At 42.0% G+C, this 15997-nt stretch overlaps 1 protein-coding gene across 2 annotated transcripts in view; it reads left to right on the forward strand.

Moving 5' to 3' along the window:
* Positions 1 to 15997, forward strand: part of LOC124776284 (coiled-coil domain-containing protein 39) — a 503452-nt gene that overhangs the window by 217985 nt on the left and 269470 nt on the right. For both annotated transcript variants that reach the window (XM_047251190.1, XM_047251189.1), the window contains one exon: positions 3616 to 3807. In XM_047251190.1, coding sequence (XP_047107146.1) covers positions 3616 to 3807 — 192 coding nt within the window. The remainder of the gene's footprint in view (positions 1 to 3615; positions 3808 to 15997) is intronic.

Here is a 15997-nt window from a genome sequence, read left to right on the forward strand (position 1 = left end):
ACCACTTTGACAGGCACAGCGTACTTTAACCTCGGTGGCATGCAAGCAGTTTACAAACTTAGCTGCTTAGGAAATGCTGACCCAAAAGCCAATGATCATGCTCACCTGGACATCAAATAAATCACTCTTCTTCTGCATTACGAGAATGGCTGCACCATTTTCTGCTCCTCCCCTGCCCCCTCTCCCCCAACACACTTTATATACCCTCCACTGCTAGTGCTGCCACCTGTCACCTGGGTCACCTGGGATGGTTATTGCATATTGATGTTAAATTTAGACAGTGTTCACAGTATTGTGACCGGACCATGCCAAAAATATACCAAAATGATCGTATGTAGAGTGTTTACATAGGAAAGTATGAGGCATCTCTGGAAAGTAATTACCATTTTGGAAAAAAAAAATCATTAAACATTTTTTCAAACTGACACTTTTTTTTACAAAAAAGAGCATTTCTTAAACTATTTTTTACATAGTTGCCACCATTGTCCAGACGTTTGTCTTTTCAATCCCTTCTTCATAGAAAGATGCTGCCAGTGAAGACAGCCACTGCTGAACATCATTTTTTGCATTGTTATCACTGTCAAAGTGACTTCCTCCAAAATTCTGCTTCAGTTTCAAAAACAAGTAGTAGTCAGAAAGTGGGCTGTATGGCAGATGATCAGACTGCTCCCAACTAGGTTGTTGCATAAGATTTTGGTATAACCAGCAGAATGGGGACTGTACTGTCATGAAGCAACACAATGCCTTGGCCAAAATTTCCATGCTTTTTGTTTTGAACTGTGTACCAAAGTTTCAATTCCTACAAGTTGATGATGAATTTCAGTTGGCTTATTCTTTATGTTCGAAAGCCCTATCACAGAATGCACTTCACAAACAGTGGGCTCAGAGACTGTCTCAAAAATTTTGAATGATCACTAACAAATGTGAACGCAACACAATCTGACTGTAATGGTGTCAGTGGAAAGACAGTGAATGAGAGAGATGAGTGTGAATATGCGTAACTGTGACTCTTGTGCTGCAGTGGTGTTAGAACAAAACAGTAGTTACTTTTCAGACACACCTTATATCACATTTGTTGATAGTTCTGTTAAATAAAAAAGAAACGAAGTCTTTTATGTGGAGATATGGTTAACAACCACTCAAAAATGAAAATGAATTTACAATTTCAATGTAATATTTCTAATTAAAATCTAGTTTAGTAAGGAGAAAAAGGAATTTGTGTTTGGTTGTTTAGCAACATGCTTATATTTGCTGGTTTCCAGTAGGACCATCTTTCTGCTTTTCTTAACAGAATGTAAAACTTCACATTCTATGTCATGTGAGCAGTTTTCTGTAAAAAGATGATCAGTAAAAGTTGAATCTATCTCTCTTAATCTCCAGCTTCTATTGTGCTCAAGTAAGCTAATTGCCACAGCTCTACCTGTCTGATCATTATGTATTTTTCCATATTATTTGCATGTGATTTTATATATTCCATCCTGCACCAAGGATTGCATTTTGTCTTTACTATTGACTAAAATGTTGGCATTCTGTTACTGTAACTCCTCCTGTTCTGTTTCAAATTAATCACTATGTAACATAACCAATGAGAGATTACGTACTGATTATCTATAACTCGCCATTGCTGAGACTTGTCCCTCCCCCTCTCCCCTCCTCTCTCTCTCTCTCTCTCTCTCTCTCTCTCTCTCTCTCTCTCTCTCCCCCCCCCCTCCTCCCTCCTCCTTCCTCTGGTTGAACACCCTGTGGAACCTGAAATACATCATATACGAAATCCTTTACCTCCCATGCTTTAGTCTGTGGTCCTTATTTTCCAAATAGTAAGCTATTTCTCAGTGCATTTGATTAAGATCACGTGTGCAGGTGGCAACTATTGGGAGGCGTGGCAGACGGATGGTGTGTCGGGAGGCACTCTCTCAGTTTGCCACTTGCCTGTTCCTCAGGGAAGAGGAGGTGGTTGTGACCTATGTATACCGGTGGGTGCAGTAAAAGAAGAGTGACTTTTAACCCTTTATTTCCACCAATACATCTCTCCTTTAGCGATGCTACGGCGGTCCTCTGCCGTTGCTTGTCCGGGTGTGCTGTGAGCACTTGGCAGCTACTCAGGAAATGGATGCTGCACCTCCACCGTCCACACTCGAAGAAGGTGGCACGAGCGTACGTGGCTTACACGTGCCGACCTAGTAGGTCCTAGATCCCCTCCGGCAACTGTGGCTCGTCTCTGCTCTCTGGTTGTCGTGTGGTTGAGAAGTGTGCTGACCCTGGCCTGCCGTGCAGGTAGGCCCCGTGGCTCCGCTGCAGTGTCAGGAACGCTGATGTCCTCGCCCAAGTCGACACGGAAGACCCCCAGGTCTTCCCATCTGCGCTGGAAGCTGCCAGCAGTGCCGAACTTGTGACTGGGGCTTACGGAGGGGAAGACATCTCTCCAGGAGCTGTTGGCGGTGTTGGGTACGAGCAGGAAATCTACAACAGACTTATACCCAGCGTTAATACTATGTCAGGGAATTGAGTAAGCGTGTCCTGTGCCAGGACACCGTCGATCCTTCTGACTAATCCCTTCTGAACTCAAATGCTGGAGTATTTACTGCGTGAAATATTGGCTGGTGTTGACGCAATGTCACTTGTAATGACTGAATAGGCTTTCCTAATACGAATATATTAGCGATTCATATCGTGCCCTATTTGCTCAACCCTTTTTTTTACACCAACGGACTGGTCCGTAACAATATTCAGTATGCCTTCTTGCATCAGTGTCACGGCCCCTTACTTCACATAACAAGGTGACGTGATACCTCTCATTCGTATTGCTTTACTAAGCTTCTGCTGCCGCTAGCTACTCAGTTCGTGCAAAGCGCTGATGTCCTGCTTTCCGCCTGACCTGCTAACGTGATGAAACGCTGCCATTTTTTTTCGAGCTTGTTGACACCCCCGCAAGGAACACAAAGTGAACGAGGTCTTGCAGTTAGGAAATTATGTGGCCAGTTGCATGATACAGGGTTGGTACATAACACATGTTAAGATGACAGTGTAGGACTGGAAACACTACACTTAAGAGATTAGAAAAGTTAGCAATGTCTACTGTCAGGTGGTCACACTTAGCATAACTTTACACGGTCTATAACACTGCAACTGACACTGCGAAGTTTTGTTATGCTGTGGGCACTGTGAATGACAAGCAGTGACATTCCGTGTCCACGTGCTTTCTGCTCTGTTTGAACTACCGTGCCTAATACGTGAGCTTCATCAGTGTGTCCATTTGTCGTGTAACTGCCATTTCTCGGACATTCTGCTTTTGTGAACCCCACTAATGGCTAATGGGTCACAAGGTGCTTTTGTGAATACTTTCTGCAAAAATTTGTTGTAACCATCTTAGACTTGTGCTATGTTGTTGCAGATATCTATTGAATATTGGAACTTAATTTAATATTTGCAAACTAGCTGTGTTCTATAGGTACAATGTATGCGCAATTACCAATGATCATTTACAATAGTGTTGGGTTGTGTGATTTTCATTTTTTCTTCTCTTCAGTATCTGCTAATGGGGTATTTATCATATGTAATACATTACTGAATTACAGCACATTGACATAGAAAATAATGACATGTTTTTGTCTTCAGGAAATGAACTTAATGCGAATAGAAGGAAGAGAAAAGTTATCACTTCTAGAAGAACAAAAAAATTTTTTTGAGAATGAAGTGAGCAATAACAAAGAACTGGAGCACCAAATATCTCTTGTTAATCAAAAATTGTCCATACGTAGAGATGAGAGTGCAAAGCTTGCACAGGCACTTGAGGATTTGATGGGTGAGGTATGTAATACATAGGAGATGATATTGTGTAAGTAATTCTTTATTTTGAATTTATAATATTTTAGGCTAAAATAATTTTACAGTGGCAGTTACAGAGCTATTTAAAGCTATTTTTAGATACATAATTAGAGTACAAAAGCATCAGTCCTAAATTAATTTAGGTACTGGGACGCCAAGATAACACACCTAAGATATACACAATATTCTTGTAGATCTAATAAAATGTACACTTGACAGCACAAATATTATTGGTAGAAAATCACAGTCACATTCAAATTCTGGTAGGGCACTGCTGCAAGTGAAGTACAACATGCTTTTCTTCTGGATTACATTGAGAACACACAGAAGAGGAATTATTATTTATGCACAAATGGTCCTGTCTGTATTCTACACCTATTCCAAGAAGACACAAAAGATTTTCTGCAAATAAAATTCACTTTTATTAACTAAGATGAAATACAGGGACACATTGTCATCGTCTTTTTGTTGTTCTTCATCCCATGTTTTCATGGGATCACCATCTTAATTATTGCATTCGGGAGTCGTAGCATGTGGCTGGATCCCATCCCTGACACCACCCCTTTCCTACTTGGGATAAAATTAGTGCATCCCAACTGTCTGTGTCTAATTTTAGCTCCTTTGAAAGTGTGTGAATGTTTCCTAAAGGGTAGAAGTCATGTAACTGAGGTGAAACATGGGTACCAGCCGAGCCTGACATTTACCTAGTCAGATGTAGGAAACAGGCTAAAGACCACATGCAGGCTGACCAGGACACTGCCCCTCATCATTAATCTACCAGGTGGATTTGATCTGAAGTGGGTGCACCTCCATGAATCCTGCAAGTAGTATGGTAATATGCACAGCTATGCAGGTGGAACTACATAGACACTTGAGAGGGAAATTTTTGTTGGTCTTCACTGTAAGTGGATGATTAACTAGTAGGTTATATGTGTAAAGAGGCAGATGTTTGATTCGATGTGAAGTTGCAACAGATTTTTCTGTTTCTTCCGTGCTGTTAGAGACACACATTACGGTATATGAAAAACATGCCTTTATTCTGATGATGTACAGTTAATTTTCCACAATATATGTAAAGTTTTTAGGCTGTAAATCAGTGAGAATCTCTTGTGGTGCCAAATATAACAGACGGCAACATTTGCTGCTAACCCACCCATGTTGAATGTCTCTGTCTTCTGCAAATTTATAATAAGAAAAATAAAGAGGTTATGGAGATATCAGACTTTTGGGAAAATATCATCCAGTCACAAAGAAAGCAGTGGCAGATAAATGTGAAAACTATCTTATAATTAAATTAACAGCTTATGCCTCAAACTTGCTGGCAGGAATACTGCTCAAAAGAATGGAAAATAAAATTGGGGATCTGTTAGATTTGCTTTAGGAAAGGGAAAGGCAGCAGAGAGGCAATTCTGACTTGATAACGGAAGCAAAACTTAAAAAAGAAGGTTCCAACAGGGATATGGAGTTGAGCTGACTTTAGTGCCATGCCCAGTTGCACTAGGTTTCTCAGTTGAGGATACCATGATGTGAACAGTCCATTTGAAGTGATCCCACAGATTTTCAATTGGGTTTAAATCCGGAGAGTTTAGTGGTCAGGTGAGTATAGTAAATGCATGCTGTTGTTCTTCAGATCATGCACATACACTGCGAACTGTATGGAATGTTTCTCTATCCTGTTGGTAGATGTCACTGCACAGAATAAAAGCACACTGCATGCCAAGGTAGATATGATCGGAAAAGATAGATGCATAGTTGTACTGATCCACAATTGCGATATAACCCGGGGAATGCCAAAAACATTCTCAAGACCATAATGCTCCCTCCACTGGCCTGGGCCCATCCAATAATTGTTGCAGAGTGTTTGTTGTGTGTCCGATGGAGCTCAACAGTCATTCATCTGAAAAGGCCACCTGTTGCCACTCAGTTTAAATGGGTGCATGTACCAGGCACCTGCTGCAGAGGCCCATATGCAGCAATGTTTGCTTGTGGTCATTGAAGAGACACTGGTGGTAGCTCCTTGTTTTATTTTTACTAATGCCTGATGACCTAAAAACTGCATGGACACATTTTGAGAGACTAAATTGTGTAACTTCCTTGAGTGAATTCTGGAGCAATTTATCATGTCAGATGTTACCCCTGCATGTGGTGGCAGTATCCTGCTCCACTGACTGTTCTGCACTGATTGTTAGTTAAGGTAGCAAGTTATGTCTATCATCACATCATTCATTGATTCATTGTATAGGATGATAGCCAGTACATAATTCAAGGTTGATATCTGAACCACCTCCCTTAGACTCCAGCCACATATTACAGCTTGCTTTCAAGTTTCGTTTACTAACCACTTAGTGCCTATCAGAGTTGACATAAAACTGGGCAAATTGTCCTTTATAATACCATATTCATTTTATCCACAATTATTACATGATTCACATTCTAGGAATCAAGTTCAGCTATTACTGTTCTTCAGCTGAAGCTACATTACATCTCAAGCACAAGCAGTCACTGAAATGAAGAACATTGTGTTGGGCAGTGTGCTCAGCAACTGGGTGGCCCAGCTTTTCTTGGCCACACTTTGTTGGTTACCATTCATGTAGACTGACAGCTTGTTGACTGTCATACACATGTACAATGCAACAAAGTGGTTGCAGCTTAGCTTATAGATCATATGACTGATTTCACAGGAAACTTTGCCTTTTATGGGTTTGGTGATACTTGTGTTCGAACTGGAGTAGGTGGTGGTGAGAGGATGTATGGCACAGGTCTTTCTTCTAGGTCTACAGAGACACAAGTCATGAGGCAAGAGGATGGGAGCAGGGGTTGATAGAGATGGATGAGGATAGCGTGTAGGTTTAGTGGGTGGTGGAATACCACTGAGAGGTTTGGGAGGGATACTGCATAGGACAGTCCTCATTTCAAGGCATGGCGAGAAGTAGTCAAAACCCTGGCAGAGAATGTGTTTCAGTTGCTCCAGTCCGGAGTGGTACTGAGCCCTGAGGGGAATGGTCCTCTGTGGCCAGATGATGGGATTTTGGGAGGTGATGGGTGACTGGAGAGATAAGGCATGGGAGATGAGTTCCTGTAAAAGGTTTGGAGGGTAATTAAGGCCTGTGTGGATCTCAGTGAGATCCTTGGTATATTTCAAGAGGGACTGCTCGTCATTATAGATGAGACAGCCATGAGTGACTACGCTGTGTGGACGGGACTTCTTGGTATGGAATATGTGGTAGCTGTCGAAGTGGAGGTATTGTGGATGCTTGATAGGTTTGATACGGTCAGAGGTACTAATCTAGCCATCTTTGAGATGGAGGTCAACATTGAGAAATGTGGCTTGTTGAGTCGGGGAGGTAAGGTGACGAGAATGGGGGAAGAAGGTATTGAGGTTCTGGAGGAATGTGGATAGGGAGTCCTCACCCTCGAGCCAGACCAGGAAGATGTTATCAGTGAATACGAACAAGATGAGGGGTTTGGGATTTTGGGTAGTTAGGAAGGATTTTTCCAGATGGCCATGAATAGTTTAGCGTAGGACAGTGGTATATGGGTGCCCATTGCCATACCCAGATTTGTTTGTAGATGATGCCTTTAAAGGAGAAGTAATTGTGGATGAGGATATAGTTGGTCATGCTGACCAGGAAGGAGGAGGTTGTAGGTTTGGAATCTGTCAGGTGTTGGGAAAGGTGTAGTGTTCAATAGGGGGCATTAGGGATGTTAGTGTAAAGGAACATGGCATCAATAGTAATGAGCAGGGTACTGTGTGGTAAAAAATAGGGACTGTGGAGAGTTGGTGGAGGAAATGGTTGATATTTTTTATGTAGAAGGGTGGGGTGTGGATAATAGGCTTAAGGTATTGGTTCACAAGAGCAGAGATTCTCTCAGTGGGGGCACAGTAACCAGCTACAATGGAGTGTCCTGGGTGGTTTGGTGTATGGACTTTAGGAAGCATGTAGAAGGTGGAAGTGCATGGTGTGGTAGGGATGAGGAGAGAGATAGACTCAGGGGAGACGTTCTCAGATGGGCATCATGTTTTGAGAAGAGACTGGAGATCATGCTGGATTTCTGGAATGGGGTCACTGTGGCAGGCTTTATAGGCGGATGAATGTGACAGCTGGCAGAGTCCTTCTGCCAGATAATCCTTACATTTCAAAACAGCTGTGATTGAACCTTTTTCAGCAGGTGAGATCAGTTTTCAGTTGGTGAATTGTGGTTATTTCTGCATATATAAGATTAGCTTGAAGGTTGGTGGAATTGGAAAATGATAGGAGGCTAGTTCAAGGTTAAGAAATTCTGGAAAATTAACAGGGGGTGATTTGGGGACAGTGAGAGTGGATCACAATTGGATAGAGGAGTGAGCTGAGTCAGTCAGGGTTCTACATTGGTCTCGGGTTGAGTCTGAGTGGTAGGGTAGGCCATGAAAAAGTGTTTCCACTATAGGGACTGGAAGAAGGAGAGAAGGTCTTTAACAAGTCCAGCATGTTTGAATTTGGGAGTGGGGCAAAAGATAAGACATTTGTAAAGGACTGATACTTTTGTGGGGCTAAGGCTTTTGGAGGAAATGTTCATGACTGTGTTTTGGGTCTGTTTAGGTTCTGGACTTTGTATGGTGGTGGGAGGGAGTTTTTGAGGATAGGGTAAATGTAGTAGGTCTGCAGTGCATGGTTTGTCAGCTATGGGTGGGACTGGAGGAGTTTTTGGAGGCTGCTGTAGAGGTGGTGGATAATGGTAGTCCAAGGCAGGTGTAGGAAGTCAATAGGTTGGAGAGTTTTCTGAGGTGGCATTGTGCATGGTGCTCTAATTCCTGGATGGCAAGGGCTTCAATGTGTTAGATGGAATCCAGGAATTTGGGATTGCACAGCAGGAGAACTTTACAGATGGATAGGAGGTATGCAAGGAGGTTTGGGCCTGATTGGCAGGGTTTTGCAGGACTACGTTTGTGGAGGTTAATGGCTAGGGGAATTGGAACAGTTAGAAATCATTGTGGAAGGAGGAGTTGCAGTCAGAGATGGGTAATTTGATGGTAAGGCCATATGGGGCGATACCATGAGCCTTGTTGCTTGGCCTCTGTATCTGCTCATGTTGCTGCTGCAGCAGCAGCTCCTTCTGTAGGCGCAACTGTTCATGCCAGGCCAATGGCAGCCCAAAATTAACACGATGAAAAGGGGAGGAAAAAAAAAAAGTAGAAGCATCAGACACATAAGAAAGTCTTCTGTCGCAACTTTACTCTAAACAATGCTGTTGGCACAAGGCAGTGTTCAGGCCAATAGTGGCTTTGACAACAAGCTGGGAAACAGAATCCTGCTAGAGGAAATGAAAACACGGCATGTAAATCAATCTGCAGATAAGAGAAAGTCCAAAACCACATAGAGAACTACACAGGGACAAACACAACATTAGGTAGACACGTTTGGCTGATGATTGAACACACTGAAATGAAATGGCACAATGCACGAATTGCTAAGCGAGGTCTGCGATTGTTGAACTTAGCATTAGAACTGCCCTGCACGGTTTACTGCACAGGTAAACAATTCTGTAAGTGGATCTGCCATACCATGTATTTCATGCACTGCCCATGGCAGTTTTTGGCACTTTTCAATCATGGTAGCCATGCCAGCTCATCTGCTTCCATTGCAGTGTCCATTGGCTGGGATACTAAACATGTTTTTGTGGTGTTATTTTATTTTTGAATCAAATAATCGTCTCGCCCCAATAAAAACAGTCCCATTAATTGAATCAGTTCTGTTAATGTCATTAAGACTGTATCTCAGGTTCTAGTGTTCATTGTCCTTATTTCCATATCGCAGGGTCGTGGGTTTGATTCCTGGTCGGGTTGGAGATTTTATTCAGTCAGGGGCTGAGCATTATACTGATCACATCATTTCATTTTCATCGACACACAAGTGGCATCAACTAAAAATACTTGCACCAGCTAGGTGAACAGTCTCAGATGGAATCTCCCAGTCAATAATGCCATACTGTCATTTCATTTCAGTGTCATTTATCGTGGGGAAGTTACTTGGACATTGCTCCAAAGTAGTTGCTCATGTAATCTGAACTGAAATTCCCTAAATATGGCAAAACCAAAAATTAATCTACCACAATATACTTGTACACTCCTTTGATTCAGCTGTACATGCGGCGATTCTTAAATTCTGTAGATACAGGAAAATAGGAATAATCTTCATTATCCATACTGTAGTGAAGCTACATGTTTGTTAACTTATCCATTAACCATCTGTAGCAAATTATTTAAGTCCCATCATATTATCATTCTGTATACTCAGAACAGTACAAATTCCTTTCACACAAGACCCTAAAATTATTATTATCACCCAATGGCAAACTATACAGATCTTCACTAGATTTCGTCATTTAATTAATTAGACACACAAAGCCCCTTTGAAAAATTTCTCTAAATTACACTCCATAAAATCTTCATAAACACAATCATTAATTTAGAATAACTGCCTTAACCTAAAACTTGTTAGGGGATCAAAACCATCATTTAACTAGAGCATATCTCTAACAGTTGCACATCTCAATAGTTGAAGATTCCTGAAGGATGTTCTGTTTACTCAAGCATTTCAGTATTTTCTGGTGGAGCCTTCCATCTGACCTACATTTCAGCCAGGAAACTGTCACTTTTCTGTAGCAGGAGAAAAATATTACTTGCCTGCACAGAGGACAAAGGGGAACAAGACCACAGTAATTATTGGTAGACTCTCCATGAGTTCCCACTCTTTCAAATTACTCCAATACACACTGCATAGGCGCTGTCCCCTTAAAAGGCAAAAGAAAATGATTCCTAGCCCAAAATACTAATTAACCCTTTCACTGCTGTGGATGTGTATACACATCCTACTACACCATATATATGCACACCGCTTGGGTTTTCATGCAGTGCTATGGACGTTTGTGTTTCTCCTGAGCCACTGACTTCTAACTGCTGTGGTTGAGTTACTTTCATATCTCTTTGAGTAAAAAATTTTCGAGTATTTATCATACAACATATGTGCCTCATTGTGTGTGTCATTTATAGAAAACCTTGTTTCGATATTATGAATCATTTGTAAAATGTTTGTTATGATCACATGATTTGCAGCACACAAGGATGTGAATAGTGTGTCATGTGTGACTGTCCATCAGAGATAGAAACCAATAACTTGAGAATGAAATGAGATAGTGTTCTTCCCTTAATTTTAAATAAAGTTTCATTGTCTCATCTACACTTCATTCACTACAATGTATGAACTAATATCAACCATACGTAAAGTTTACGCAGTGTTTTTTTAACTGTGCAAATGCTTTCCAATTTCATGCCAGATATTACTTAATTTGATCTAGCACAGTAAGTATGATGAATAACAAAAGGAAATAAGTTCTTTATCTAATGAAGATGTCAGGTTTTTTCACATAATAGTTTTTGAAAAATTAGATGATAAGTATTTCATGTAGAAATTGTTAAGGCTTTCATGGCCACTCGTTGACAAACTGCCTATTGGCTTCTGTCTCAGGTTCTTCGGCCAACATTTGTCTGATGATTTGACTAATGTTTCGCCGGCACGAGTGGCTGGTGTTGTCAAAGCATTACCCTCCATTGCTGGTGGTGAACTCAAGCCAAGCTTGTGGCCGCAGACCATATGTACCTGGTGCGCCAACGTCCGAGGACTTCTCCAGTGATCATTTCCAGTGCAGTTCTCCTCTTGCCACCTGTGACGGTTGTATGCTGCAGTATGGGAAGCCAGGATCCATTTACCTTAAGGCTTTCTTCTTACTTGTTGAAGCTATTCTCGTGTTTTTGTATTTCTACAGCTTCTCTGAACAAGCAAGATTGTATGGCAGAAAGGCTGTACCCGACATTTCTTTTTCTGATTTCTTATGTCGCAGATTGTTTGACTCTGTTACACTTCTAATATAATTTGTGGAGTACCCATTGCTCCTCAGAACACTTTCTTGGTGTTGCATTTTGCATCTGAGGTTTTGCGGCTCATATATTTGTCCAGCTCGCATTACGAGCATATTAATCATGCCTCTTTTCTGGCTTGGGTGCTGGTTTGATAGATTATGCAGGTATCGGTCAGTGTGTGTCGGTTTTTGGTACACGTTATGTCCCAGGTTTTCGCCATCCCTTGTGACCAGCACTTCTAGAAATGGTAGTTTTTTGTCCTTTTCTACTTCCATGGTAAATTTTATGTTGGCATGGAAGCTGTTCAAGTGTCTTAGGAAGTCACCGAGCTGTTCTTCACCATGGATCCACACAATGCCCAAAGTATCATCGACGTATCTGTACCACATCTTAGGTTGAGAAGTCGCCAAGTCCAGTGCCTGTGCTTTGAAATGTTCACGTGAATAAGTTGGCCACCACTGGACTAAGAGGATTGCCCATGGCGATGCCTTCCAGCTGTTTGTAGAAATTGCCATTTCACGTAAAATAGCTCATGGCGAGACATACATGAAAGAGCTTTGTGATGTCTTGTGGGAAAATGGAACCGATGTGCTCCAGAGCATCACTGAGTGGCACTTTTGTAAACAAAGAAACAATATCAAAGATGACCAGGATGTCATTTGGTACAACTTTTAGTTTCTTCAGTTTCTCAGTGACATGTCCTGAGTCCTTTATGAGTGTGTTGGTCTTCCACACATGTGGCTGGAGCAGAGAGGCCAAGTGCTTTTCCAGTTTATAGGTCGGTGAGCCAGGAGCGTTAACAATTGGTCTTAGTGGAACATTGTTCTTATGGATCATAGGTAATCCATACAGCTGAGGCGGTAGGGTTTCTGTGTTGCCCAGTTTTCTCTATACATTCACTGGCAGAGAAGATGCCGTAATGAACTGATTCGTAATCCAAGTGATATGCAGTGTCGGATGTGCACTTAGTTTTTGGTATGTCATCGGATCTAATAGGTCTCAGATGTTTTGCTCATAATCTTCCGTCTTCATTACGACGGTCGCATTCCACTTATCAGCAGGCAGTACCAATATGCTCTTGTCCGTGTTAAGATTCTTAATACCTTGTACATCTTCTTTCTTCAGATTGCAAGCTGGTGGCTTTGCTCGGCACAGTATCCTGGCTGTTGCAGTGTGTATTTCCTCTGCCCTTTCACAAGGAAGGTTCCAAACAGCCACTTCGATGTTAGCTATGCTGTGCTCCATAGGTATAGTTCTTGGGATGACAGTGAAATTCCCTCCTTTTTTAAGAACAGACACTTCTTCTTTGGTCAATGGAAAATGTTCTGAGGAGCAATGGGTACTCCACAAATTATATTAGAAGTGTAACAGAGCCAAACATTCGGTGAAGTAGTAAATCAGAAAAAGAAATGTCGGGTACAGCCTTTCTGCCATACGTTCCCAGAGTGACAGATAGAACTGGCCGTATATTGTGCAAACACGTCACAAAGACGATGTTCAAACCAACACAGAAGATCAAAGAGTGTCTTAGATCAGCAAAGGAGAAAAGGGAACCACTTGCAATGTCGGGAATATACCGCATACCATGCACATGTGGAAAAGTTTATGTTGGAATGCCTGGACGATCAGTCAACACCAGGATCAAAGAACATAAGTGACATTGCAGGTTGGAGCAGTTGGAGAAATCGGCCGTGGCAGAGCATGCGCTGAATGTGACTGACCACATAATAAAATTCGCCGACACAGAAGTTCCGGCTGTAGAGAAGCACTGTCACACCCACTTGTTCAGAGAAGCTGCAGAAATACAAAAACACAGGAATAGCTTCAACAAGAAAGAAGAAAGCCTTAAGGTACACAGATCCTAGCATCCTGTACTGCAGCGAACAACCATCACAGGTAGCAAGAGGAGAACCACACTAGAAATGACCACACGGAATATTGATAATTTTCACTTATGGACCGTCTGGTATTTTGGTATTGTTCTTCTTCCTATGAGCGCCAATTTGCTGTTTTTTTCCACATTCCACAGCACTATGCACTGAACGCTTGTTTTAATGATTGCATTAAAACAAGCGTTCAGTGCATAGTGCTGTGGAATGTGGAAAAAACAGCAAATTGGCGCTCATAGGAAGAACAATACCAAAAATGCAACAGGAGCGTAAGATGTAAGAAACTGTCTACGCAACCTGCCACTGATGATGCCTTGCAGAAAATAAAGGCGAAACGCGTATGGCACTAAAATTGTGTTTTATTCAGTTGCTGTCAGACGGTCCATAAGTGAAAATTATCAATATACCGTAGTATTACGCGCAACTGAGGAGGACAGGACCACAAAAGTTGAAGACCACACGGAAGTCCTTGGACATTGGCATGCCAGGTACTTATAATCTGCGGCCGCGAGCTCGACTCCAGTTCACCACCGGCAGTGGAGGGTGAAGCTTTGACAATGCCAGCCACTGGCGAAATGTCAGTAAAATCATCATATGAACGTAGGCCAAAGTACCCGAGACAGAAGCCAATAGGCAGTTATCAACAGGTGACCACGAAAGCCTTAACAATTTTGCAATACGCATCTATGGGGAGGAGATTTTCAGACTGTACCGATGCCTTGACCAACGACGGAAAAAGAAAGCACGATTGATGTCCTCTCTCGCCTTTCTGTTGCGGTGCTGAGATGAAGGTTCTACACTGAAGTTCATGAAACTTAAGCACTTATTCACTATCGCCCAAGCACGTCGGATTTATGATAGTATGGAACGAGCTTTTCTTCGTGTGCGAATTCATACAACTTGGAGAGACTTGGCAAGAATGGATTAGGAACTTTTGGACATTTTCTATCAAGTAAGTAGCAGAATTCATCGAGACGACTGGGTCAAGATAAACAGCATCACTCACAGGAGCATGCAGAATGGACTCGAGCGCTGCACTGAGCAGCACAAGAAAAAGTTTGAAAGATGCTGGAAGCAGACTGACAAGGCGGTTCCTGACATGTCACGCGCTGTGGTCAACCTCACTGAACAACAATTGGCTGAAGAGGAAGTGTCTGTTCTTCAAAAAGGAGCTAATTTCGCTGTCATCCAAAGAACTATACCTATGAAGGACATCATAGCTAACACGAAAGTGGCCATTTTGACTCTTCCTTATGAAAGGGCAGTTAAATACACTCTGAAACAGCCAGTGTACTGCACTGAGCAAAGGCACCAGCTTGCAATTTGAAGAAAGAAGAGGTACAAGCTATTAAGAATCTTAACACCGGCCAATAAAGGAAGTTCGACCGTCGTAATGAAGACTGAAGATTATGAGCAAAAGATCCGAGATCTATTAGATCTGAAGATGTGCTGAAAATTAAGCACAGATCTGATGCAGCGTATCACACGGATTATGAATCGGTTGATCAGGCATCTTCTCTGCCACCGGACGTACAGAGAAAACTGAACACAGAAGCTCTACCAACTCAGCCGTAAAGATTACCTAAGATCCATAAGAACAATGTTCCACTAAGACTAATTGTTAGTGCTCCTGGCTCACCGGCCTACAAACCCAATCATCTTGGTTGTCCTACAATTCCTGGCTTGAAAGCACCAACTGAATGTGTATCTGCTTTAGTTGATCAGCACCTGCAACCCATAGTACAAAGATTTCCCATTAAAGACCCCAATCATTTCCTAGTTTGTCTGAAATCCATGCGCATCCCATTTCCACCACACACCTTGCTTGTCACCATTGATGCAAAATCGTTGTATACCAACATCCCCCGTGTACATGGTCTCTGTGCTGCTTACTATTTCCTCAGTCACCAATCACCTGATTCCAAACCTTTGATATCCTTCCTGCTCACCTTAATCAGCTTTATACTTACCGACAGCTAATTCACCTTTGAAGGGCAGACACAGAAACAGATCAGGGTTATAGCTGTGCAAACCAGGATGGGTCCTTCCTATGCCAAACTTTTCATGGGTCGCCTTCAGCCCCTGGTTTGGTTTAGATACATTCATGAAATCTTTGCTGTATGGACTCATGGTGAGGCTGACCTATTAAAATTCCTGGAATCTCTGAATACATTCTCCCAGTTAAATTTAATATGATCCTACTCTAGATCCCGTGCCACTTTCCTTAAAGTTGATTTCATCCTCACCGAAGGCCAGCTACATAATTCTGTCCACATTAAACTACAAACAAATAACAGTACTTACATTTTGACAATTGCCATGCTTTTTATGTCAAGCATTCCCTCCCTTACAGCCTTGGCATTTGAGGCAAACATAGTTGTTCGGA

This window comes from Schistocerca piceifrons, chromosome 2 (assembly GCF_021461385.2).
Source record: "Schistocerca piceifrons isolate TAMUIC-IGC-003096 chromosome 2, iqSchPice1.1, whole genome shotgun sequence".
Lineage (NCBI taxonomy): Eukaryota > Metazoa > Arthropoda > Insecta > Orthoptera > Acrididae > Schistocerca > Schistocerca piceifrons.